This window comes from Capsicum annuum, chromosome 8 (genome assembly GCF_002878395.1).
Source record: "Capsicum annuum cultivar UCD-10X-F1 chromosome 8, UCD10Xv1.1, whole genome shotgun sequence".
In the NCBI taxonomy this organism is placed as follows: domain Eukaryota; kingdom Viridiplantae; phylum Streptophyta; class Magnoliopsida; order Solanales; family Solanaceae; genus Capsicum; species Capsicum annuum.
The window spans coordinates 165,286,451-165,313,735 of record NC_061118.1 but is presented as its reverse complement, the minus strand read 5'-3'; the positions used below and the strand labels follow the sequence as shown (position 1 = coordinate 165,313,735).

At 35.9% G+C, this 27,285-nt stretch overlaps 2 protein-coding genes across 14 annotated transcripts in view; both read right to left on the bottom strand.

Annotated features, from left to right (window-relative positions):
- Positions 1 to 2,460: 2,460 nt before the first annotated feature.
- Positions 2,461 to 20,458, bottom strand: LOC107840216 (DNA repair protein REV1). Of its 5 annotated transcripts, none has more exons than XR_001665207.2 (25): positions 20,149 to 20,458; positions 19,168 to 19,312; positions 18,663 to 18,778; positions 18,487 to 18,563; positions 17,145 to 17,644; positions 15,865 to 16,008; positions 15,545 to 15,677; positions 15,370 to 15,458; positions 15,216 to 15,266; positions 14,936 to 15,139; positions 14,084 to 14,203; positions 12,786 to 12,878; positions 12,309 to 12,368; positions 12,143 to 12,229; positions 11,920 to 12,003; positions 11,750 to 11,822; positions 11,340 to 11,408; positions 11,069 to 11,167; positions 10,359 to 10,604; positions 10,176 to 10,246; positions 9,467 to 10,068; positions 7,793 to 7,853; positions 5,454 to 6,551; positions 3,070 to 4,997; positions 2,461 to 2,882 (listed from the first exon to the last, which is right to left on the bottom strand). XR_001665207.2 is itself a non-coding variant. In XM_016684007.2 (24 exons), the coding sequence occupies exons 1-23, from the start codon at positions 20,337 to 20,339 to the stop codon at positions 6,495 to 6,497; spliced, it is 3,372 nt and encodes a 1,123-aa protein (XP_016539493.2). In that variant the 5' UTR covers positions 20,340 to 20,458; the 3' UTR covers positions 2,461 to 4,997; positions 6,468 to 6,494. The 5 variants fall into 5 exon arrangements, 1 of the variants encoding a protein (XP_016539493.2); XR_001665208.2 differs by having other exon boundaries at positions 2,461 to 4,997; positions 5,454 to 5,875; positions 6,468 to 6,551; XR_001665206.2 differs by having other exon boundaries at positions 2,461 to 4,997.
- Positions 20,459 to 25,476: 5,018 nt separating this feature from the next.
- LOC107840215 (cleavage stimulation factor subunit 77) overlaps positions 25,477 to 27,285 on the bottom strand; it is a 65,164-nt gene continuing 63,355 nt past the window's right edge. For 5 of the 9 annotated variants that reach the window (XM_016684006.2, XM_047395024.1, XM_047395025.1 and 2 more), the window contains 2 exons: positions 26,232 to 26,420; positions 25,477 to 25,928 (listed from right to left, as the gene is read on the bottom strand). In XM_016684006.2, the coding sequence (XP_016539492.1) occupies positions 25,750 to 25,928; positions 26,232 to 26,420 (368 nt within the window). In that variant the 3' untranslated portion in view covers positions 25,477 to 25,749. The remainder of the gene's footprint in view (positions 25,929 to 26,231; positions 26,421 to 27,285) is intronic. The other 4 variants (XM_047395026.1, XM_047395027.1, XM_047395028.1 and 1 more) reach the window with 2 other exon arrangements.

The window sequence follows — 27,285 nt, the reverse complement described above, 5'->3', positions numbered from 1 at the left end:
TGTCACTATATATAGGTGACTAAAAGTAGCAAGGGGTTGGTATTTTGGTTACGTATACAAGTGCAAGAAAGGTATGTTTCATTGACTTCGGTTGTCCTAAGTACATATATATTTGTCTTATATTTAAGGTGGAGGTTGCAAGATTTGAAGTTCTTTTTTTTTCATAAGATTGAATTTTTAGTTTGAAAACGTCAAATCACACAGGTATATAAATGTGGCGCATGCTATGAAAGAATTTTACAAAGTCAAACAAAAGAATATTGAATTTTCCTCCATCAACTCCCAAAAGAATGAAGGAATTGGATGTCACAGTCAAAATATTGAAATCAGTTTCTCATTAGAATTTCAAAATTGTACTCATAAAACAATGTTAAAGGAAAAAGTTGTGCTAGGTATGTAACACAAATAAAGGATTATCTGGTTCACCAACTAGTTATGCTAGAACTGTTTCAACGTGAATAAATGCAAAGGTTGCTATGCAATGACGGATATTAGTAATATGAAATTTAACAAAGCCACTTATTTAAGTTATATGCCGTGATCATGTACCAAGTATTATTTATGGGAAATTTCATAATGTAATTATTTTTGATTGCGCAATAAACCATAAACTCAGCTCTATTCTTTTTCCTGACGGAGCTAAGTAGGGCCATCCTGGAGAGTACAAATTATTTTAAAAAAGTTGCCGTTGGCACAAGATTTAGCTTTTTCAAGTGTTTTGACATTCCTATCTAAGACCAGAGAATGAATTGTACATCCAGACTTTCATTACCTAATCCCACCAACACATTGGTCAAAAACATGCCTCCCTTCCTCCAGCCCACACACAACTTTGCCAACGCCACACACAAATTGGTGTTCTCACTAACGACATGTACACGTTCATCTACAAAAAATTTGTATCTCGTCTTACAAAGTCCATGTACATACTTTAATTCTTCATAAGATGCACACTTTTTTTTCATCAACAACTGGTGGATCACAGGTTAGATATTGAAAATCTTGACCAAGACTTGGGGACTCAGTTGCGTACCTTTCACCCAAATCGGATATAAATTGGGCTCAAGTTAAATATACCGACATTTGCCACATCTTTAGTGCAATTTAACAAAAACACATTAACTATCATGTTTACTATCCCTGCAGAATTTACTACCATCACATGGCTTAACTATGCATTTACTATTATCAGATCTGCTAAGTTACCAATTATTACTTTTTTAAAAACCTAGATTGCGTAACCATCATCCGTGTACACATTAATGCATAAAACTTAAGCTCGTATAAATGCTTGAATTTGAAGGCACTTGGGAATGTGGTGAAGATAACATCCAAAGAGAGATCTCTCACTCTTACTATCAGTGTAAACCGGCAAATTTGATCAGAGTTGCACAATTCAAAATTCAATCAAGAAAACATGCAACACAATCCAAATTCAACCAAGACGACATGTAACACAATTCAAAATTCAATCAAGAAAACATGCAACACAATCCAAATTCAACCAAGATGACATGTAACACAATTCAAAATTCAATCAAGACGGCGCGTTACTCAATTCAAAATTTAATCACGAGACTACAAAATCCATGGGACTCAGATATGTCTAACGTTTCAACAACTATACATTGGGATGCTACCAAGGCAAAGGCAGAAGCCGAGATGCGTATTCGATTGAACCCAATAGCCTTTTGCTCAGACAATATATTTGTGATGAAAAATTCATTACAAATGTACACATTAAGGACCCGTTTGGCCATAAGAATTTTTTTTTCGAAAAAACAAATAGTCTTTCTACATATGCATCGTCTAAAACAATGATTTTTATCAGCTGTAGCAAAGAAAGAAACTCCATCAAAGTCAAAATAAAAAGACCTTACAATTCATATATGTAGATCTCAGACCTAGTAATAGGGATATTTCCGAAACTCACACAGAAAAAAGGAAGTGCGTAAGACAAAAGTTAAAGAAACTTGGACGAAAAAAGAAGTGACTTGGACAAAAAGAAACGAAGTGGCTTGATGCCTAGCAACTTTTTCAATGGATATACTTTAGTAAAAATTGGAGTGTTTGGCCATGAGAATTCAAATCAACTCCAAATTGTTACAAATGACCCCATTTTTTAATTTTTACAAAAACAACCTATTAATTTCAACCAATAATCGAAGTTAAATGCCTAACTACCACATTACCCACTTCTTCCTACTTCCATGGATAAAAGACCTCAAAATTGAAGGTAACTTCAATTTTTTTCTTCTTCCTCAAAATCTTCTCATCATACAACGAAGTCTTAATCCATCCATTCTTGCGACTCTTCTTGCAATACCAACAACAAATGCAACATTATTGTCTCCTCTCACATTTGGTTGTATCTTGTAGTTAAATTAGTTAAGTTGGATGATTTTGATAGTTTCTAAAAATTGAGGGTATAAAATTATATTTTAAAAAGTCTAAAAGAAATTTCCTAAAAAATATGACGAAACACAACTCCAACTCCAAAAAATTTTAATTTACATGGTCAAACGCCTACTAAAGTTAAATCCCAGTTATTTACACTTGAAATCGTGCTTTAACTTAACATTGCAAAATCCAAAAGCTTGAAATTCCAGCTCAACCTCTTCTCGCCACAAGTAATTAAATCAAAATGCAACAGTACGTTTTCAACTGTTAACTGGGTCAATAGTCCAACATGTTGTTTGAAAAATCCAATGGCAAAACGTGAGTAGAGCAGTATGAGCACGAGCAGTTATGCTTCAATTTTCATGGTCAGACCAAGTGCTGGCTGACCCTCGAATATATGCTTCAATTACGTCCACAGTTTTTCATGTAAACAAGTTTCTACCTGGTAGACCAAAGAAATTATCTACCTGTGTCCAGCCAACCTGACAAAACACAAAATCCAAAATCCTCTCAATTTTCATAACACGAAAAATCAACACATACTCTGTTCAGTAAGAAGAGATTTATTCCGAAAAATGACACGTGAAAATAAATGACAAATGGGAAGTGGATTAGAAATAACCCTCTATCACGTCTTAGTTTACGATACAAAAACAAGAAAAGCAGTACCTTACAACTTCAGAAATCAGGAAAAATCTCATAAAAGTTAAAAGAGAGATCTAGGTCCTTCAAGATACATCTTGTGCATATGATGGAGATCAATCCCAGAAGAGATGTAATTGAGACATTGATTGATGCTTGGGATCACCATAACAATGTGATCCGTTTCTCAAACTTCGATATGACCCCAACTCTAGATAAATTAGCAATCTTCATGGGGGTAGGATCCAATCGCCGAGGATCTTATCCTCGAAACAAGTGACCTATAGTCCCTAAGAGCGTGAATGGTATTAAGTTTTGAAGTTACTGAAAATCAATCAGATGAAAATAGAAAGTTTGGAGGAAGGTTGGATTTCCTTGAAAATCAATCGATGATATCCAAATCTTCTTACAAAACTCGAATCTCCTGTATCCTTCAACCCTTTGTTGCGCTGACTCATTTCTGCTTCCTAACTCTTTCTCTAATTGACCCTTTTTTTATCTTGACGCGTCTAAAATCTTCCTTCACAACTTGTAGAGCTAACTGATGGTCCCTTTCCATCTCTTTCCGAGTCCGGGTGATTCTTGCATCATATTCAACTTGCTGCACGTCCAACCTTTTTTGAAACTCATGTTCCACCTCAAGACGGGCTTGTCTGGCTTGGCTCGAACCTCTGATTCTCTATCCCATTTTCTTTTCCCCGAACTCACAGGTCCATCTTCAGATGGGGAAGCATTATACAATCATAGAAGGTACCCAGGAACCAATTTTCCTTTATCAAGATCTTCTACCATTTTACTCGACTCAAATATTATACTCTCATACCAAAAATTTAGTATCTCGTTGCTATCAAAAGGAAAACCTAGAGTATCATACATGAATTCACCCATGTTCCTTATTCGAGGAATCTCCTGAAGTCAACCCAATTGGTGCGTTACTAGAAGTGGCACAAAAGGTTGGACCCCTAAGACCAATCGACACGAAATAAGAATGGTATGAGGACATGCAAATGATATCTTGTGTTGGAAACAAATAGGTCCAAATAATCTGATTGTCAGTCAGCTTAGAGACCTTTCTCCTTCCAAGCCTTGATCCCAATTGGGACTTTACTTTTAATGGCCCTTTCCTTGTGAGAATATGCACGATCTAACCAGTCACTCTGTCGTGGTGCATAAGGATGAAAATAAAAATGCCCCAGGAACCATATTTGCAAAAACAATTGCACCCTTCAAAGTATTTGACACCCTTTTTGCACTTGGTTAGTGCGCGAAAGATGTCTCCAAGAATAATGGGTACAAGAGTGGGGATATCCATTGTAGTTAACGCTTGCACTACTCCAGCCAAACGGATATCAATGTTACCATCGCGCTCCAGAAAAACTAAACGTCCCAGGAATGCAACCATGAAAGCAAAGCGGTTGCATTCCTTCCATTTTTGTCGGTCCTCTTTGTTGTTCAATTGACCTTGATACTTCTCAAATCCTTCCTCTCGATCAAACCTATCAAATAAAACTTTCAAGGAAATCCAACCTCCATCTAAACTTTCTATTTTCATCTGATTGATTTTCAATAACTTCAAAAACTGAATACCATCCACGTTCTTAGGGACTATAGGTCTCTTGTTTCGAAGATAAAGAACCTCGACGATTGGATCCTACCCCATGAAGATTGCTAATTCCTCTAAAGTCGGGGTTATCTTGAAGTTTGTAAATCAAAATACATTGTTATGGTGATCCCAAGCATCAATCAATGCCTCAATTACATCTCTTCTGCGATTGATATCTATGCACAAGATGTACCAAATAGTTTTTCACTATCCTCTATAGTCATGCCCCTCCATTTCATTCCACCATTGTCGCAAAAGCAGGGGTGTCTGATCGACAATTATGAATTTTGATATTCCCTCGACCTTAGGCCTTTTTTCACACGTTCCTCTTGTTGGCAGATTCATGTTATACCTTGAGAGAGAAAGACAAAAAGAAAATGTTAACACCTATCCAGACACAAATTATTTAAAATAAGAGATGCATAAAAGCAAGGGTTTTGAAGAGAGTAGAAAAAAATTGGCCATGAAGAGATCCCACATGACTATTTTAGTATAAAATATAAATATATAGAAAGGTAAAGCTGAACCCAAAAGGTTGCTTACATATTGAGGATGCCTAACACCTTCCCCTCGATTAATAAAATTCCTTACCTAGATTTCTAGTTTGCAAACCAATACTAAAAAGTCATTTTCTTTTTAATGGGGACTCAGTAAGATGACTTGAAACATCAAAACTCGATTCCAAGTGGCAACACTGTAAATAAAAAAAATCCCTATTCAATATCGTCACTTCAATTAGAAAAACCCTTCGACCTCCAAAGATGGGTGTGACAAAAACATGCTCAGTAAAGTATGTACACTTCCTAACCTATTTCGACTCTCTAAACATTTGTATTCTCTCCATAATGTTGAACTTAATGTCCTGCATTTGCTGCACAGCATTCTCTGAAAATCTTCCAATTCCGTGATTGGCAGAAATAATAGATCATTGCACCCATAAGTTGCTGCACAGTTTCTTTTTTGAATCTGCTCCAATATCTCTTTCTCATGCATTGCAAACATTCTACTGTCTCAGCTTGTGGCATATGTATCCCTGGCCAATTGAACACCTTCCCCTCCGAATTGTAGTTAGCCATTCACAAGTAAGAAAGAGGTGACTAAAGTCCTCCATGACGTTCTGTGCACATATGACACAAAATGGATTTTCACAAGGTATCGCCATTCCAATCGATCTTCCTTTAATTAACTTCTTCTTATGCATAGCAACCATAGTATGAACCTATATTTAGGCTGCAAAATCTTAGCCCAAACAAGATCAGTGATGACCAAATTTGAATCTGCCCCTAACATAGTCAGGTAACTCATAGTAGCAGAGTATTTTACAGATGAAGTGAGCATGTAACCGTCATTGCTATACCAACTAGCCATACCCATTTTCATTTTGTTGAGCTTCTTCCAATACCAACTACAATCAATAGGTGGTACATGTCATCAATTGTTTTCATATAAATACCATGGATCCATTTCACCCATAAAGACTCTTTGTGGTTCATAAGGATCCAGATCAACTTCATTTTTAGCATATAAAGTATTCACACTTTTAATAAGAAAAACTAGTCATTTTCCAGTTCCAGGAAACTCAAAGCAAGATTGCTAGTGTAGAATGAAGAAATCGCATGCATAACCAAAGGCACTATATTTGGGAGACGGGACGTCAAATATTCTAGGGCTCTTCTAACATCATGTGGTACTATCAAAAAATTCACATGATCTTCTGTTAGACCAGGTCTGAGTTCTCTTGTACCAGAGGCCCTTTGCATCGATACCAATTTATAAGTAGAGCAAGTGAGCATACAGTATGGAACTTGTATACATGGAGCACCTGAAACTTTTTAAGGCTTGCCACACATTACTCCGTCACAGAAGCTATGCAAAAGCTGCCACCATAGTTCTCACTAACTGATGCCTGCGAATTGAGATAAAAAGTTGGTCAGGCTAGGTCATGAGTTCAATGTTAAAGCAGATTCTAAACTTGTATTTGCTATGCATCTAAGCCAACGGTTTTCTAAGATTAACACTCATTTTATTGTTATTGCTATTTCACATTTTCTCCCATCCAGATATAATAACAATATATCTGAAAAAGATGCCCCAACTTTATACTTTATTTTTTGAAAGAAAAAGAAAAGCAAGTCTTCTGCATCCAAATTTAACTACAGTTAAAAAGTTGAGTATCATTTAAGTTTCACTGGTTTTGGAACTAAAAGCCTGCAGTTACTAATTAAAAAGGAGGAAAAAAGGAAGCTATTTTGCTGCAATGACAACTTCAACTAGAACAGCCCTGAATTCAAATCAATGCAGCATTTAAACTACTTGACACACTTATATATCACAAAGAAAAGGAATAAACTAATTAACATACACAGTGAGAACATTACATCCTTAAGAAGTAGAGAAACAACTGTGAAATGCACTTTGGCCCAACTCAACCCCTCGCATGTCCAGGATTAAATATTAGGAGCATGGACAATATAGTTGGGGCACCAACATCTGGGAAACCAAGAATTAGAATGGACGCGGCTCCGATACCATGATGAAGTATGTGACTATCTCATCTAAAAGCCGTTAGAGAGAACACACTTTTATTTACTTAATTATTACTTAAAACGTATTGTTACTTATTATATAAAAGCAAACATGTTTGAATTGTTTACATGAGAACCAAAGAACACTGAAAGTGATTCTCCACATAGTCGAATCTTAAACATCTCCTTAACAAATTAAACCAACCCTAAAACGATAAAAAGAATCGAGAAGAAACCATATCACTTGATGTGTTAACGAGAACAGCAGGACAGCCTACCCAGTTTTCCGCAAATATGGTCAAATCAATATCTAGTAGAAATTCCTTTAACAATGCATATAAGTCATGTCATTGGCACTCATAAACAATGTGATATCATAGCAGACAGTAACTCATAAGCAAAAACCACAAAGGAACCGAAACAAGAATCAGTCAAATAATCTTCCAAGGCCGACAGCCAGCAAACAATTTTCCTTCCTACATGAATAGCTAAATTTCATATTTCCACTGAATCAGAAAGACAAGTTTGAGAAGAAGATAATCTATACCCTATTTTTCGTTAAAATAGAATATATGGATACACATCTCAACAAAAGAGAGCAAACTGGAACTATTTATGTTACCTGAATATGGGGAAGCAAGTTGTTGTAAGCTTCTAAGAAAACTTTTGACCTTGCAGTTAACCTGATGTCACAATTTCAATAATGTCAAACCCAGTATTCATTCATAACAAATCATAAGAACATTTTCCCCGTATTACTTTCCATACTTATATTTATACTTACATACCTGATGATAACAACATCTTTCTATTTATTTGTAATGGAAGGGGAAAGAATATGATAAGAGTACCAAACAAAAGTTCCATTGGTGAGTGAGGAAGAAGAAAGGAATTCATAATAAATATATCAATTTCATAAAGGACATATATGAAGGAGTCATCACAGACAAGAGACCAATAGTAGGAGTACAAAGGAGTATCCCATGATAGTGGGTCTACACCGGGGATCAGATTGAGCCCCAACTAATTTACCCTAGTTATGGTTGAGCTAACCAACCCAATAAAAGATAAGGTCTCATGGTGGATGCTAATTGTGAAGATATTGTGTGAATCCACAAATCCAGCAAGGGTGTCAACAAAAAGCTTGAACTATAGAGAAGCACTTCAAAGAATAAGGATCTTAGGATAAGTAGAAGTAAAACTGAATAAATGCATCTAGTCAGCATGAGAAGAGCGAAGTTGAGGTGAGACTAAATGGAATTGCGATACTAAAATACAAACAATTTAGACATCAAGGCTTGTCGTTTCAAGAAAAGGAATAATAGATAAAGATGTTACTCATAGGATTAAAATTGAATTGTTGACTGTTGGGATGGACACGTGTTACCAAGATGTTGCACCATAAAAGGATGGATGTCAAAGTGAAAGGTAAGTTCTACGGAACAACTTTAAGACTGACAACTATGATAGTGAATCTTAGGCCGATTAAGTTCAACATATCCATGAGATGCGGATTTTAAGATGCACGTGTGGTCATACAATATTCTATAAGATTGAAAATGGCCACACTTGCCAAAAAGTGCACGTAGCACGACAAAAAGAGAGAAGGTCACTCAAGATAGTTTTGTTATGTCTTGTGTAAACCCTTAGATGCACCAGTGCGTTGGTGTGCAACTATGTCTAGTGAGGAGGTTAAACGAACAACGGGGTAGACCTACAATCCCATGGATGGAAGGAAGTTATCAAGGAAGACCTACAATTTCTTGGAATCAGTGCAAATTTAGCTAAAGATTGGGCACAATTGAAGAAAAAGATCCATATAGATGATAACTACTTTTTGGGAATATGTTTTAGAATTGTTAGAGAACCAAAATCATTTATTTATTATTATTATATATTTAATTTATTTTTTACTTTTATTTTATTTGGTATGATGATGACATGAGTTGCGCTTAAATAGAAACGTAAAGAGTCATATAACCGACCCAACTTGTATGAAGTTGAGGTGTAGTAGTTGTAGTATAGCAAGAGCACAAGTCTGCCAGTCTGTTGCTTCAAAATTTTACTTGAAAAACTACATTTGATCTAAATTCTTCATTGCCTTGGATTCTGCATGTATGGAACACCACATTGAGCTTCTACTTCAAGATTCCAAGGATAGAAGGAATACAATAGCATCAAGAAAGAAATTTAAGATCGTAAAGAGGAAAAGAAATACAGAAACAAGTGCTAAGAAAATAGATGTGCAGACGAAAATGAACACATATTGTAGATAAGTTCAGTCTTCGGTATATACCTTCTTAAAAGGCAAGAACAAATGTAAACCTCTTCAATATCGCTTGAAACTTTTAATTTTAGATACTGCTTGATAAGCTCGCATAAGAAACTAACAGCCTCAGCCCATCCGTCAATGCCGACATCAGGGAGAATATAAATCTGAGACATAGTCCTCTGCAATACAGAAGATAACTGTTTCTTTGTCCCTGTTCTTTGATACATCTCTGCCAAAATGCACAAAATCTGACATTTGCTGGCCTTGAATATGTCAATCCATTCTGGTGGATTTCCAACCCACAAATTAAAGCTTGAAATGGAAGGACTACTGTTCTGATTATTAGCACCGACCAAGGAAGCATTTAGTGAAGATTCATCGTTCCTGTGTGCAGGAATGAGTTCAAGTATATCTGTCCTCAACTCCTCAGGCAATTCTTGAAAAACAGAGGTGTCTACTTGACTAAGAGAAGAGGGCATTAGACTGATGCCTCCTGAGACAGGAGCAGTAATAACCACGTCCATATTTGGTACACTAGCATCAGACAGTGGCTCACTTTTCATATCAGAAAAAAGCTTATTAGGATAAGAGACCACTTGAATTTCCTCTTCATTATACTGCTGCTCCTATTATAGCCATCAGAAATCAACACCATCAATAAGATAACCATCATCACCAATATTAAACCAGGCCAAATATCAAGCCACCCCAAGAAAAGAGAAACTGAAGATACCTCATGAGCAGCAAAAGCTTCAAGTGGTGCAGCAGGGCAAACAGCAGATATGTTTTCTTTTTCTGATACACCTAAATATAAATGATATGACTATTGAATCACAAGCTTATAACAACATGGTATATGCACAAGCTAATTGGGTTAACCAACTGCCTTCTGTAACTTCAAAGAATGTATCCTCACCTTTGCCTCTCTTTTCAGTAACAAAGTGAACCAATTTTCCATCATACATGTCATTAATTTCTGAAAAAAACTCAAGAGGAAGAGACTCTATAACTCCTATATCAAGCTCGTTCATAGGAGGAAGAGTTCCGCTGTGTCCAAAACCTGTAGTACCGGAGGGTGACACTGTAGTCATTTCAACGAAAGGCATACTTGAAGCACCCTGCAACTGAGCCTGGTGTTCAAAAACGCGGTGTTTACCGTTATCTGAAATATAAGAGAAGCAGATTGAATTCAGACAAAGTACAAGTTCCACATTAGAGTACTCTTTAGTTAAGAACTTGTTGAAAACACATAATCAATGTTGGAATAAGTTGACAAGAAGAAACAACAAGACCATTATTATAAACTTTTTAACAGAAAGCACTACAAAAGCCATCAGTGCTGCAGTAACAAAATCCCATTGAGTTTCCCATGCTGTAGACAGAGAAAGGAAACAATCCAAGATAAAAAATTATGATGTCCTCATGTAATTGTCCGGTACGCAAATTAAAGAAATTCCTTAGAAGGTGTACAACCTTTCATGACCTAGAACACAGCCAATGCAATAAACCACCACAGAGTTTCAGCATCAGTTTAAGTGTTTCAAAAATACGTCTATCAAGAAATAGGCATGACTAGAAGCAATAAATATTTGGACAAGACAATGAAAACAAGTGAAGAAGTCAAACCTGCATCAGCACCTTTCTCATGACTACTGCATCTGTCTTGGTTATTGGTCTTAGCAGAGGCAGCAGTGAGCCAAGATTTGATGGAGTAACTCTCTTTCCCTGCATAATGTCAATGAAATTAGTAAACACTAGAAAAACCAGATCATAAATGGCAAATTTTCGTCATCATAAAATCATAACTGGCATAGAGAGATAATGAAACACAAAGAAAAGACCAAGCAATTTGTCCGGAATGGAGCAGTAACTAGAAAGACATTGTAGTCAGAAAAACCTTGCTTGGAACTGTCTGCAGTTTCAAGCTTTGAGACCTGCAATCCCATTCCTCGTATGTCCTCCACATCTGCATAGCGACAGTCAAAACAGCATTCATGCTATAAGCAGAAATCAGGGTAGACTGCAATTCAAACTGGGATCACACTAGGTATTTTGCTGCTGCTCCTGCTGTTGTTGTTGAACAAAGAAATGGTTGATGTGGAAAAAAAATCTAAAGTTTGTCACTAAAATTTCTTATGATAATCCATTTTCATTTTGGGATTCACCCTAGAACTAAATCACCTAGTGTTCTTTGTCTTTGCTTGAATTTGAACTTGAGGTCCAGTTCATTGACCACTAGGCCACGCCCTTGGCTGCGGACTTAAAACCCTTTAAAACATGTAATATTCACTTAGGGAAAGCAATTACCCACGTGTGAAGTTGTAAAAAGCTGTGAAACGATTCTCTCAAGCACATCAACACTGTCTGTAGCCATTGGCACCTACAAGTGGAAGAATGCAATTAAAACAAGGAAGGAAAATAGAAATTTCTTCAGTTAAAAAACATAGAGCACAAGGTTATCACAGAAAATACTATACCGTGACAGAATGGCTCAAGTTATCACAAACACCACAGCCCAAATACTTTACTGGCTCCCCTGCATCACCCCTCCTTTTCTTTATCTGTATTGATAAATATAGGTGCAAAAGCAGCATGAGAACCAACTGTACTAGTTTATACTAAAAGAGCTCAGTAATGAACTATAATCTAAATAAAAATAATGGCTTCATAAGGCAAAGATAGAGAGAAAGAGAGAGAGACCTTCAAGGTAAACTTCCTCCCTATCACTCCACACCCCTGCAAACGTAATGAAACCTCCTTGCAAAGGTTTAACAGAAAATGTTGTACCTGAATTGAGAAGATGCCTGATGTCAATAAGCAGTAGTATAAAGGGCAAAAACACAATGATTTCGGTGGAGATCTTAACATCTTTCAGATCCTTGAACCTCACGCCCCAGTTAACATCTGCGCCTATGGATTTGCTTTCCTGCAAAAGTTACCGAGAGGTTCATATAGTTGGCTTGAACCAGCATGGCTGATTCAAAACAGAAATGACAAACTTCATGACGCTGATTCGTGAAGTGTATAGTACTACTTACTATGTTCATACCGGAACCAAAATTTTGCTCAGAAAATATCATAAATACACACCCAATACCACTTGAGAAACTGTTTATATTGGCACCAGAATCAATGACACGAGTTAAAAGAAACAACAAGCACAGGAGGCAAACTAAATATTCATCAATCATTAAGCGGTCTATAATATTTAAAACAATAACAAACAGTGAAAAATAAAGGCGTCAAAGGGAGTTCGTGAGTCAGTTCTGTGACTACGGTAAAAGTTCCAAAGAAAGCCTACAAAACATATCAGTACATTAAGGCATTCTGTGTTAGTCCTCACCTGCATCATGCCAACCAACCGATCATCTATCCCTCTACTATAGTTCCATAGCATACTGCCAGTTTTAGAACCAAAGTCCTTCTGAAGAGTTTCCTGGAAACACAACAAACGAATGGGAGATTATATATATAGTCCAACGATGAGTATAATGAATGTCATCCCCAAACATGTCATGCCGCATATATAAAGCATTCTTTGTGCCACCGCGATTGGTGTATGATAAGTATCGTATACAGGAGAAAAACATCCCACTCAGCCAGCTGAATAACAGAAAAACAATTATGAAAGTTTTCACCAATAAAAGAAATCGCTTCTTTTATCTATACAACAACCAATCAACGATCACTGCTGTAATTTGTTTGACATACTTCTTTTCTCAAAAGAAACAACCCTCCATGCCCATAAGGGATTTCTTAAGCACTGATTAAATCACAGAGATTCCACCAGAAGACAACATTCTCATTTTATCAAATGATCATACATTTGGAAACAGAAACTTCAGGAGTTGAGTAAGCCAAATAGGTGTAAATTCAGTCTTAAATACATAATGGATTCCCTGTTTCATCCACTCTGGTTAATGAAGTTCCAAGGATGCTCGACTTTGCAGGGGCGGGAAGGTGCCCATGAAACTGGGGAGACGAGTGGCAAATAGGGCGCAGACTCAAGCAGACAGCATGAATGACAAGCCTTATTTTTCTATGATAGCTATCCAGTTGAGATTATCTGTTAAACTTGAAACATTTTTCATAAGAAATGAAATATATAGTTTCATGGAGCACTTTTGATAAAGAAGGCAAATAAACAATAAGACTAATCCACCGAGTGCCTGCAACCTCCACCGGCCCAGGTATCAAATAACTCTACCCCCACCGCCCTCCTCCTTCCATAGCTTAAAAGATTGGAAGAATTCAACTAGTGTCGGCCATGCTAAACTGCAATCCTTGGTTCGCAAAGGTTCACTCCAGTTGTTAACCGCTAGGCCACCCAGCGGCTTGGGAGAAACACTGCTTACAAACTCTTACTTATACAACAACCATACCCCTTTTTGCAGTAACTTCCTGGTACTAGCTTTAATAGAAGACCATTATCTTATTATTTTTAAAAACAAATATACTGACAAACATAAATAAAAAAAAAAGATCTCTGTAGCAAGAGATTCAATGATTCATGACATCCCCTTGAAAAAAAGATGCAAAATAGTGTTTGTTGTACTCAAACTACAAATAAATAGAAAATCAAAACCGAGAGAGCAATCACGAATATATTGCAGAAAGAAACGAATACTAAACAGTGAAAACCTTGGAGATCATACGCAGCTGCCCACAAGTTGTGATTTGTCTCCTGTTCAACTTTTCTTCCAAGACGTAACCGATTCCCGGAAGTGCTTTTACTGGAAGTTCACACAGGTGCTCCTCCACCTAATAGATAAATCAGCACAGTGAAATCATAAAAAAATTTTACTTCACCTGAAATGATCTTCAAGTGTTTGTTTTCCTCTTTTGCCACTACATGTAGTAGCACTAGAATATAAGACGATAAAAAAGGTAAGTTAATCAACAAAGATCTAAACAAGAAAAATGTGTTTGAAATTGAATAGTATCAGTGATGGGACAAAATTATGTGGCAAACTAGCCCTTTTCCGGGATGTATCCTTAATAAACAATTTCAGAGATTCTTTTTCTTTTTCATAAGGTAATTTTATCTAATTTTTCAAGGTAAAATAATTCAATGATTCGCGTAGATTTCCATTTTAACTCCAGATTCGTGCAGCAGAAAAGGCTACTATGCTTGAACAGGATAAAGTCAGAAACAAAGTAAAGCAAAAAGAGCAACATCTCATGTGGCAAGGGCATGGAGAACCCATGGCAGAAACTTCACTTTTGACAGTGGAGCCTATAAAATCTGATTTGACTTGCAGGCATGTATTTTCTAGACAAGAAATATGTGCAAATTCACAATGCATAGTGGACATCGGATAAGAAGAGATTAACTACAGATAGTTAAAGAGAAAGCAATGACATGTAACCATAAAGATGTAGCTGCAAAGTATAGCATGTAACACAGTAGAAGATATACGTATAAAGATCACAGACATCGAGACATCAGTTCTCCCCTCTTCATACATCAAAACGACATCCCAAATAAGCTACCTTCTCAGCAGGGATGTAACATTGCCCATCTGGTTTTGCAATCCTAGTAGCAAGACGTGCCATAAGCATATTCCCGGCGATACCAGCACTAGCAGTACAGCCTGTCACATCAAGAATCTCCTCTCTGATCACTGAGACAAAAGCTTGAATGTCCTCTACTCCAGAATCAGTAGCATCTAAAAATGCTTCATCACAACTTACAGCCTGCATTCAATAGCAATTGCCAATCAAGAGATACTAACATCTCGAAGTTGTTCAACAAGCAGTTTTGAGGCCATACCTGCACTTTGTTGCAGTACTTGTGCAAGATGTTATAAAATCGATCAGCAACCTGCAAAAGAGATCAGATTTTATAGGACTTGATATCCAAATACAGAAGGATTGAATTAAAAGGGGAAAAGAACTAAATGAAGAAACTAAAATATCATGACAACCTCCTCATAAGCCTCGAAGTCGTAAGAAAGAATGACTAGGTGAGGGCAACGTGACTTGGCATCTCTGACAAACATTCCAGCCTTTACTCCTATGAGAAAAAAGCTTGAATGACGATCAAATTTCCAACACAGGATGATATTTAAGAAAAGGTTAAATTACTGACTAAAGACTGACCATAACCCCTAGCAGGATAATTCGCAGACGATATTTCTGCTGTTCCCCGTGGATTATCTGAATGGCAAATGGCAACAGGTTTATCTTTCAACTCGGGCCGATTTCTAATGACCACAGACACAAAAAAACAATCCTGAACAAGTAGAGTTAAATAGATTTTTTCAGTACAGAGAATAATATACAGAGACGAGTAGTATATCATATATATGACATTCCTTCAGATTAGGGAGGGTGAGAAGGGAGAGGAGCCAGCACATAGACTCAGTCATAACAACATAAAGAGGACAAGTCAAGTTTTCGACTATCGAAGCAAAAATTACCATATCCACATGAATAATGATCGTCTTATTCGCTGTGGCGGAAGAACTAGGACCTGAACTTGTGCATCTAAACCCACCAGGGGAGCTAGGAAATCGTTTACGATATCGGTTTCTCCAGGTGCCAATGAAATGCAACCTAGAATGCTGAAGACGAAAGTCCACAAAGAACATGTCAGCCACTTCGGCACTAGATGCTTTTAATAATTGATTTGCAATTACTTACCAATGTGCGAATACACATAGGTATATATTAGTATACAATGCAATAGCTGCAAATAAACAAATACAAAATAACAGATCCACAAGCAAAAGCAGGTAAGCTCATCGCATCAGAAGTCCCTGGAAAATCTGGATGCCAGGAATTTAATAAAAGTAATTTAAGCAAAACAATATCTAGGCATGAGTTCACTATTGATTCTTGGTGTTTGGTTTTTCCTCAATTGAGAAAGAATAAGATTAGATCATCCACACTCTTCAAATGTCCATTATTGTGTCGTCCCAGATCCAGTAACAGCAGAAGCATAAAGTAAATTGTAACGGATGGTCGTAAAAGGATTTTTTTAACCCAAAAAGAGAAGGTTGATATGAGAATGTAGATCGCCTCTTAGCAATCCTTGGGGAAAAAGAATACCAACGGCATAGCACCTTCTAACATATTTTTTTTTATGAGCTCAGCCTTATCAATCCTTTGAACAGAAGTTTCTTTAACATGAGAAGCCTCTCGTTGGTGACCTATTATGATAAAAATAATGTTTCCTGACATTTCACTAATCAAAGGTGTTGGACATACATCTTTTTGGTAAGCTGTTGGAGATACATAACATCCCATAAGTTATCAATATATTGTGTGCACGTGTGTGTGTATATATATATATATATAATATTAGACCCCACATCGGCTATATAAAGGGCATCCCAGGGAGTTCATCTTAAGTTACTCCACCCAATGCCTCGAAGTCCAGGTTGGATTTTTATTCTAACACATCTATCAATATCGACTTCGTCCCATTTTCACACTTACAAGTCCGCATCAAAATTTACATGAGCTTTAAAAACGAGTTATATTTGAAGAAGGTGTTTGTGATATGTGATGATAATTAGCTTAACAATGATAAGAATATAAACTATCTAACGCCGATACTCAACAGTAGCAAAAGGGAAGAAGAAGACTAGAGATTGTTCATTACAACCGTTTTTTTTTGTGCGGGTGTGTGTGTTTTGGGAGGGGGGGATAAATACAAGATGTTCAAGTAACTGCAAACAAGAAGCAACCTGTATACCTTAAAGTAATTTTCCACAAAATTAGCATCAACTAGAGTTGAATGTCGCTGGTTAGGAGACCTAGGAATCTTTAGATTTGATGGCCCCGTGTTAACAGGATCACTCATCCAGTCTCTACAAGCTGATGCCTCATTACGAGGACTGGAAGGTGCTGGAAATGGAGCATGGCTTCCATCTCCACTGGCAGCATCACTCAGTTCTTGCATTGCCATGCTACCATTTGAGTCTTCAGCTCTATCTACATTGTAGCTTGCTTGCATTAGATCTTTAGACTCTAGAGCACAAGGCTCCAAATCTTCTGCAGATTGCAACTCTTCAAAGGATATAGGATCTTCAAATGATCCAGAATATGACAATGGGCTCCCAACCCTAGATGTAGCTTGGACTGTTGAAGATGTTGTTGTATTGTCAGAAATAGCAATGTTTTTTGTAAAGAAAGCAGATAACTTAGGCTGGTTATTAACTTCACTAGCAAGCTGATCAAGCTGATAAGGAACCCCTGAAAACAACACAACACAGAGAACTGATGTTACTTACTAAGAAAGAAAAGTGGAAGTGCTTATGTGAGTCGTAAAAAGAAAGTAGACTCATCAAAGCTTACAAATAAAATGATGAAAACAAAAATTCATGCAGTACCTCAAGACGCATAAAGAGTGCAACTCATAATAAATTTCTTGTCAAAGGAAACAAGGTAGTATTCTTACTATTCAAGTATTTTAGCATTTCTGTATTTTCATTCAAGTGGACTCTTCACAAGATGGAGCTAGGGCCTTAACTTGTAAACTTTGTGTTGAAATGTGTGACCATCTCATCTAAAAGCTTAAGTTGTTCGACAGAGCACATGTTTATTATTTAATTATATTCTCAACACGCCCCCTCAGGTGCGGGCCTGATTTTTTTTCGTGGGCCAAACACGTGGAAATTCTTTTTAAATAATGGGTGGCGGTGAGATTCGATCCTAGGACCTCTGCCTGCTCTGATACCATGTTAAAGTGTGTGACCATCTGATCTAAAAGCTCAAGCTGTTAGAGAGAGCACACTTTATTATTTAATTATATTCTAAACACTTTGCAATACAAATATGTTATACAAACATAACTAGACGGCATGTAAAAGAGCAGTTTCCTGTTCTCCTCTTTTTTACCCCCCTTTGCCAATTCAACAAATAAAAAGAGACCTAAGAGGAAGGAGAAGCACAGATTCTCCCAATAGCTTCTGAAAACAATATACTTTCAACCACCAAAATGTTTTCAGGGACAATCACCATAGAAGAGCTAATACGTAAAAAACGGTCAACTTGCTAGTTTGAATTAAGAAACAAGCGAAGAAATATAAACTTACAATTCAGAAGCTTATTCGCAGCGACAGAATCCAATACCCATGTGGGTTTGACTACTGGAAGTCCCTTGCTAAAGGACCTATATCAAATTCAAAGAAATCTTATAAAAAAATTACAACTTCTGTTTTCAGCAGAGGTACAAAAATAAGAAACTGAAGAGCATGGTTTTACAACTGACCTTAAATTCTTCAGCTTACTGTCAGGAAGATTACTACAGATTATATGAGTAACACGACGCCTAGAAAAATAATTCTCAAAACGGCCTCCATGCTTCAACATATATCCTCGAAGTTCCTGGAAAGATATTTTTGAAATCAATAAATGCAAGAGAAGCAACCTAATCTCCCATATGAGAAAATCCAGTGGGGTACGGAAAAGAATATAATAGTTATATAGTCAAAATATTGGTTGCAAAGAAGATGGATGTTTCTATGTGGGTTTACATGCACACTGAATGAAATCTTCTTGCACAAGTATTGATGTCAAAAGTAAGAATAAAAGTAATCATTTGTTTCAACAATTCCAAAGTTAGAGAAGTTTTTAATTGATGAAACAATATTAAACATCACTCATCATTATATTCAGGATCTTTTAAGTCATAAATCAAGCAATCATATCAGATTAGTACCTATCATGAAAGTAAAAAAGAAAAGAGACCAGAAAGAAACCATAATGCACTAAACCTGACTGGACGGAACCGTATATCCATCAACAAAAATGGAAACACCCAGAAATATAGGTTTTGAAGAACTTGAACCACTGAGAGAAGTGCTTGATGCCTCCGCCACAAACTGCTCATGAAGCTTCTGATTCTTCACGGCCATGTAACTACAGCAAAGTCGTCAAAAGACACAACAAAATAGATCAAGAAATCAGCACCAAGAACAAGTCATGGAGCACACACTATACACAACAAATCAGAGAGAAGGGGTGCGTTTATGAAGTAAATTTTAAGGAAGAAATGTACTTGGCCATATAGTTTGAAGAGAAACTCCATAAAAACCAATCAATGATGCCAAAACCAACTAGTTGAACTTGGACAATTAGGTCTTGGGTCTAACTTACACTCCAAAAGCTAGCTCAGAGGGAGGAGGATTGACAAGCCTTATAAAGAGACCACTCGTCTCATTAACCACCAATTTGGGACTTTTTTCATTCTTTAACAAGACTCGCCTGTAAAAAAAAACCTCTATATCCATTCCATTCTACGTGAATTCGTTTCACTCCAAGAATTACCCTTTATAAAGTAAAAAAGAATAATATTTCTTGATGATCAACACATTCCCCTGGTAGCCCGTCTTAAACTTTCTTGACGATCATCTATTCGAAATCAACTCAAAGGAGAGCTGTTCAAATATACAAGGATAGAGTAAAGCACCAAGAAAAAGTCATACAGCATACACATGCACATATCAAACCAGAGAGGAGGGGTGGGTTTATGACGTAAAACGTAAGCAAGAAGTGTCCTAGACCATATAGAGGAGACATATGAAGTGAAACTCCAAAAATATTCCAATACATTAACGTCTATAAAGTAGTCAATAAGAACAATACTCCCAAAGGACAAAGGACAAACACTCTCTGACTATTGAACCTGTCTGTTCAATTTTTCAGGAGTCTAATCAAGAATGGCAAGGAACTCGCATATATTATTCAAAACTGACCTGCCGAAATCGGAGAAAGGTGAACTGTTGAAAGAGGGACGAGAAGCAGAGCGAGAATTGGCACCCCAAGCCATGCCTAGGGTATTTTGACTGCTTGTTTTCTTCTTCTTGCTGTTGCTTTGATTACTCCGATTAGAAGTAGATGTTCGTTTTGAATTGGAGCCGGAGTCCCCAGAGCGTGAGGCTCCCATGGCGGTACGGAAATTGAAACGCTGATGGAATTGCGCGATTTCCGTAAGGAAGCGCCAAATATTATATACACACACTATTGAAAGCAACGGGTATGGGTCATTGGGCTGTGTTTATGAACCGTTGAAATCGGGTCGGTTAGTAACCGTTTGAACTTTAGATGCAAAATTGCAAACTAAAGTTTGTTTTCACTAATTGCTTTATTTTAGCGAAATGGTTTGGAAGGGCAATTGTATCTGGTTGATTAGTTTTTTCGGACCACGTACTTCATGGTGTTTCAAGTGGATACTTCACCTTGATCAAAATGCATATTTCAGATGTTTTTCACAGTTAATCAAATCTATATAACGACAATGTAATGTAATGAGTTTGAATAAACACATGAATTACACGTCTACTAGGTTCATAAATATAAGTAATTTTGATTTGAAAGGGGTCGAAATAAAAATAAAATAAAAGCATCAAAAAATTAAGTCTAACGATCCCCGTAGTCCTTTTGAGTATTTTTTACATGTTTTCTCTTATTTGAACATATTCATTGTTTTTATATACGTTTGTGATTTACGGGAATGAATGACATGATTTTCAAGGTGATTGAATGAGATATTTTTGAAGGTGATTGAATGAGATATTTTTGAGAATTAACTAGAATAGGCATTCTATGTTAACAAACGTCATGTTCGAGCGGAAGATGAATTTTCACATAGTTGGATAGCTGGCACAAATCCGAGGTGTTCAAGAGCCACTTGAGTCGTAGGTTGAATTCTTAAGTTATAAGAAATTTAAGTTTGACCACAATTGACTTTCAATTAAGACGATTTTAAATCGGTATTTGATAATTTCAACAGGTTTGGAACGTGTTTTATGGATAATCTGCATATTTGATATTTTATATGTAGGATTTCGAATGGATAATCTGCATATTTGATATTCTATATGTAGGATTTCGAATGAATTTTGGGAGTTGATTCCGAGGGTTAGGTTATTTTCGAAATTGACTGGGACATCAAGTCCGTTGCATACCGCATATGAGCTTCATGCGTCACACGGAAAAAAATGCCTAAGCGAAAAAGGGGTTGTTTTTGCTAGTTTAGGTAGACTCAGGCTAGACCTCATCTGTGAACATCTCTCGCACCCGCAACCTTGCTTTTACAAGCTTTTATCTGCTGCGGCGAAAAGGTGGACCATGCATCAGGGTCCGCTTCAAAGGTGGGCTTCGCATCATTGAGTTTGCTAGTGTGCAAGCCCTCTCTCGCTTCGGCCAAGTCAACTGGAATAAACGATCCTCACCCTGCGTTTTTTCTGCACTTCGACGAGCTCACAATAGTGACACTCTGTCCACTTCTGTTAAGATCAATGTATCTAATTGTTAGAGTTGTGATTCAAATTTTATTGATCCGGTTCTGAAAGTTTTGTGGTGCAACCATGTTTGTGATTTTCAATGGGTCAGTGGTGGGCTTGGGGATCGGACCGACCTTTATGTTTTTGGGTCTAGGACTTATTTGTATGCACTTATTCTATAAATGCATTTAGTGGGTTGTTTTTTCCATTCAGAAAAAGTACATGGGACCATTCGTCTCCACACTGTACTCTCTCTCCATTATAGTGAATTTCTCTTCCTCTGTTGGTGATTTTTTTCACGTAAATCTGTGTGTTTTTAGTTTTTCTTTTACTTGTGGTTTGTTTAATCTGTCCAAATCATAATACTAAACAATGATGTTCTCCTAATTGTGATTTCATTGTTCTAAACTCAATTTTAAGAGAGCTCGATTTTGAACGATTTCAACAAGGTTTTGCTAAGTTTCTTCGTACCTTCTAATTATGTTTTCCCGACAATTCATCATCTACTTAGTGATTTAATTGGTGTTTGAAATTTAATTACTGCTTTCATGAAACAAAGAGAGCACACTAGGACATGAATAATTTATCTTACACTTACGTTCATACAAAAATATTTTTTTATGACTACTTACAAATTAAATTTTTTTTAAAAAACTCTTATATGCAATAACAAAAAGTTCTTATGTTACTAAAAAAATATATAGAAGTGCGGTAAAGCAAGCAGGACATGGTTGTCCTGCCAGCTTACCCACCACTGCAGTTTTGTGTTGTACTAAAAGCAATGTGAATTGTGCCTCAGAAATTAAAGGAAAAGTGATAATTTAATAATTTAAACTTCTCTGACTATAAATCATTGACATATTAAAAAATTAATAAAATATAATAAAAAAAATAAATATTTATGACATATCTGTTTCAGCTATTTCTACCTGTGATTTTAGTATATCATTTCAAATTAATTTTTATAAGTCATTTACTTATTAGAAAATTAATAATATTTAGCAAAAAAAAAATAAAAATAGACATTTATGACATGTTTGTTTTAGCTGTTTAAACCGCTATTTTATTATATCACCCTAATTAATTATTATAAGTCATTTAAATATTAAAAATTAATAATATTTAATAACCAAAATAAAGTAGACATAAAATGATAAATTAACTGTTGATGTTTTATACTAACTTGGCGTTTTATATGAGACTCACATAAATTTTTTTCACAAGTATCTTTTATAAAAGTTTTGTTATATCAATTGTAATTAATTATTATGAGTCATTTAAAATATGTCTGCTTCGCTACTTCAATCAGAATATTTGGTTGACTTTCGAAATTACATCAGTGTCACTTAAATCTAAATAAAAGAAAAAATATTATAAATCACAATAATTAAATACTTAAATTATTTTTTAAAAATATAATTGGCAATCAATGCTATAAAAGTTTGGACAAGGAAAGAGTATAAATTACAATAGCTAACAACTTAAAATATCTAAAGTTTTTTTATTAAAAATATAATTGATTATCTAAATTTTATTTATATCACATAAATTTAGACCAAACGAATACGTAAAAAATACTATAATTAACAACTTAAAAAAATTAAAGATATAAAATATTTGACGGATCTAAAAATTATACCAGTGTCACTTAAATTAGAATGGAATAAAAAATATTATAAATCACAATAATTAAAAACTTAAATTATTTTAAATATATGATTGACTATCAATACCATAAAAGTTTGGATAAGGAGAGTGACATATATTAATTGCAAATTATATGAAAAATATTATAAATTATAATAGTTAACATTTTAAAATGTCTAAAATAATTAATTTGTTATATATTTTTTAAAAACTATGTAAAAATATTATAAATTACAATAACTAATAACTTAAAAAATTTAAAAGATGTACAACTTAAATTATTTAACGACATATAAAAAATTAATTGATTCGTTAAATACTATCACACTCACATATATTGGGACAGAGGGAGTAACATATATTGTTTGAAAAATAGTAGAAAGTACTATAAATTACAATAATTAAAAAATCAAAATGTGTAGAAACTTTATATAAAAAAATTGGTTGACTCTCTAAATTTTATCAATACATATAAATTGAAATAGAAACAACAAAATATGTTATCTAAAACTTATGTAAAAGGGTTATAAATTATAATAATTAACAAATTAAAATATTTAAAAACAACACGACAATTTAAAAATTATATTAAAAATTTCATTGTCTTTCCAAATTTCATTAGTGTCGCATAAATTGAAACAACAAAAGTAACATATATTATCTATACAATTATAAAGTTTTATACATCATAATAATTAATAACTTAAAATATTTAAAAATCATTCAAAAAATTTAATTAACTCTTAAAAATTTAATAATATCACACAAATTAAGACAAAAAAATAATTTATGTTGAGTCCGTGCAGGGCTCTATGCATAATGTAAAAATCAAAACTCTCCCGTAAAAAGGACACAAAGTGGTACTAACCAGGTAAACAATACCACCTTTAACATTGATATAAAAAGTGGTACAAGGAAACAAGGTTTATTTATTTTTTGATTTATCATGCGGTGTCTGCTTCTCAAAGTTCCATATTGAGATAAAACGATTTCTAACAAATGTAACTTCGTAATAAGAGATTCAAACTCGAGATAAAACGATTTCTAACAAATGTAACTTCGTAGCAAGAGACTCAAACTCGGGACTTCTAGTAATAAATGAAGAAATATTTACCACTTTATCTAAATCCTTGTCAGAGAGCTATTAGTCCGGAAAAACAAGAATTAATTGAAGATGAGAGGAATGGAGTCCACGAATCCTTTTTCTTACCGAAAATTAAAGAGCAATAATCTTTTTCACGGACCTCACAAATATTCAACTACAAGTCCATGTAGTTTTTTAGAATAAACCCCACTACCTCAAATAACGACTTTTGTGGATGATTCTTGTTTTGAAGATGTTATTCGAACTATTGATGGGTGATTCTTGAAGCTCTCGATCAGGGGATTCTGATTCTTGAATCAATTTTGAAAACCCATGGTGAAATCTTGAGATATATTGATCTTTGGGTTGAAACCTAATCTGTGTTGTTAAGAGAATTTGAAGAAAATAACTATAATTTGATGCTTGGGGAGTTAGGGCTGAATAGGGGGTGGCGAAAACAGAATCTGAAAATTGGATGTGTGCGACAGATCGTACGTCGCACGCCAATCGCGCGATGCTACCAGCCCAGTCACAAAAATGACCATAACTTTTCGCTCGGGTATCGAATTTTGACGAAATTGACATTGTTAGAAAGCTAATTCGAAGAGCTTTCATTTGATATATAATCAGCCCTCTAATTCGTTATATACCAAGAGTTATGGTCGATTGAAGTTGACCCAAGTTTCGATGCTCACTCAAACTTGAACGATAGGAAAACTTTCAACTTGTCCTCGAGTTTGGGGACCTCTATGATCTCAATTCATGCTCAAATAGGCTCCCACTCTATATAATTGATTAACATGCCAAATTACATAGGATTTATGGCTTTTTGGATCGTCTACGCATAGAAACGACTCTAGCTCGAAATGCGAGGTGTTACCATCTCTCTGTCAATTTACATGATATAACCTTTATGAAAAGTAGGATCTCATTATTGAAAGAAACTCGAGTTGTATACACCTAACACTCCATGTTGGGCAATAGGGCGACCTTCTGACTAAGGAAATCATCCACCACTTTTGACTAATGTGGATGTAGTCCTCTTGACGTGAAAGGGGAAACTCCAAGGGTTGAACAACGTTCATTGTTGCATGCATAGTTTTCTTGAACAAGGATCTATTCTTTATAGTGTTGCAGCAGAAGGAATGGAACATCTGAAAATTAAAATTAGATCCCCTCCCCAATTATACTGACATGTAAATGCTAATATTACATCTTTATAAATAGCGTACACTACAGAATGCCAGAAGCAAATGGCAGAGTTTTGGAATGTACGTCAGCTCATCTGTCAGTCGTGTCGGATCTGCTGTTCAGTTGAAAGCTAAGAAACAAGTCTGCGGTCAACCAGTGCTGCCCGAGACTTCTCCTGAAAGCGCACTTCCGTATGATGCTGACCCAGTGTATGAACTAGTAACTCGAGACGAATTACCAACGCGGGATTTTTGTAATTGACGAATCTTGAAAACATCTCTAGGAAGGGGCTGGCTTTGTACAGTCGATGATTCATCATCCCCTTGCCCTGCAACAAGTTAAGTAGGCCCTTGAATGATATAAATAAGGACATAATATTTAGCATCAAGATACGAAGGCATAGATGGACATGGCCACATATTGCATACTTCGAAAAACAGTAGTAGTACGGAATGAGTAGTTTCTGTATTGCAGGAAAAAATCGTAGGAATTAACTAGGCCTACATGCCAAGAGTGAAGGTAAAACAGACTATCATTTGGTGCAACAGTGAAGGCAGTGAAGAGACACATTGTTGGGCAGAGCTTGAGCAAGAAGAACATATAAACATCTAACAGGTAACGGTTCACGTACTGTCCATGTCTTTCCTCTTTCCAAGCTGTCTGTCTCTCGGCCTGAATTTGCTTGAATCAGAAACGTCACTTGTAGATGGAGCAGGGCCTGACTGCAATGGCAGAGAGGCGGTTCCAGATTTTCCAGTTGCTAAAGGAATGTTGCTTTGCAAACATACAGATATCACAAGATCAGCATCAGGAGAAGGACCTGCTAGGATCCAGAAAGTTAACTCAAAGTCCTTACAGAGCAACATATATTTTCGACAAAGGAAGCACTTCGCAGCCTCACTTCCAACTTGAAGGTTGTGAGTTCGAGTCACCAAGGGAGCAAAAAAGGGTGGGAGCTCCTAGGGAGGGGTAAAAAAAATTAATTGGCAGCCTTAGCTTCCTGGAGAGTTAAACTGCTGTTTGTGAGAATTTAATATATAGAAAGTATTGTAGGATATTTTGCGATGTTCGTCATTCTGTAAAAAGCGCCTTTTAATAGAACCTACCCAAGTTGTAAATTTCTTCTGCAGCTTCTCGGATCAATCTAAAAGCCTAGATACAAATAAATGATCGTCTAAAAAGCAAATTAGTACTTGTTTTACCTCTTATTATCCTTCAAATTTTTAGGTACAATCTCCTTAATAGAACACCACCACCAAGATCAATTTTCTGCCGCCAATTTCGCGCCAATCCAATCATTTTCAAGTGCTATGTTGTTATTTCATTTAACTGCTAATTTTCAGTTAAAACTTGCGTTAAGTATCCCACATCGGAAAAAGGATGGGTAATTGGTCTCCTTATATGGACTTGGACAATCCTCCCCTCATAAGTTAACTTTTGAGGTTGAGTTAGGCCCAAGATTCATTCTTGACATGGTATCAGAGCCAGACCCATCTCAAATCTTTGTTCACCGATGTTGGTCCCCATATTATATTGCCCACGCTCCAGTTAACGAGGCCTAGGCGTGCGGAGGAGTGGTAAGTATCCCACATCGAAAAAAGGGATGGGTAATTGGTTTCCTTATATGGACTTGGACAATCCTCCCCTCATGAGCTAGCTTTTGTGGTTGAGTTACGCCCAAGATC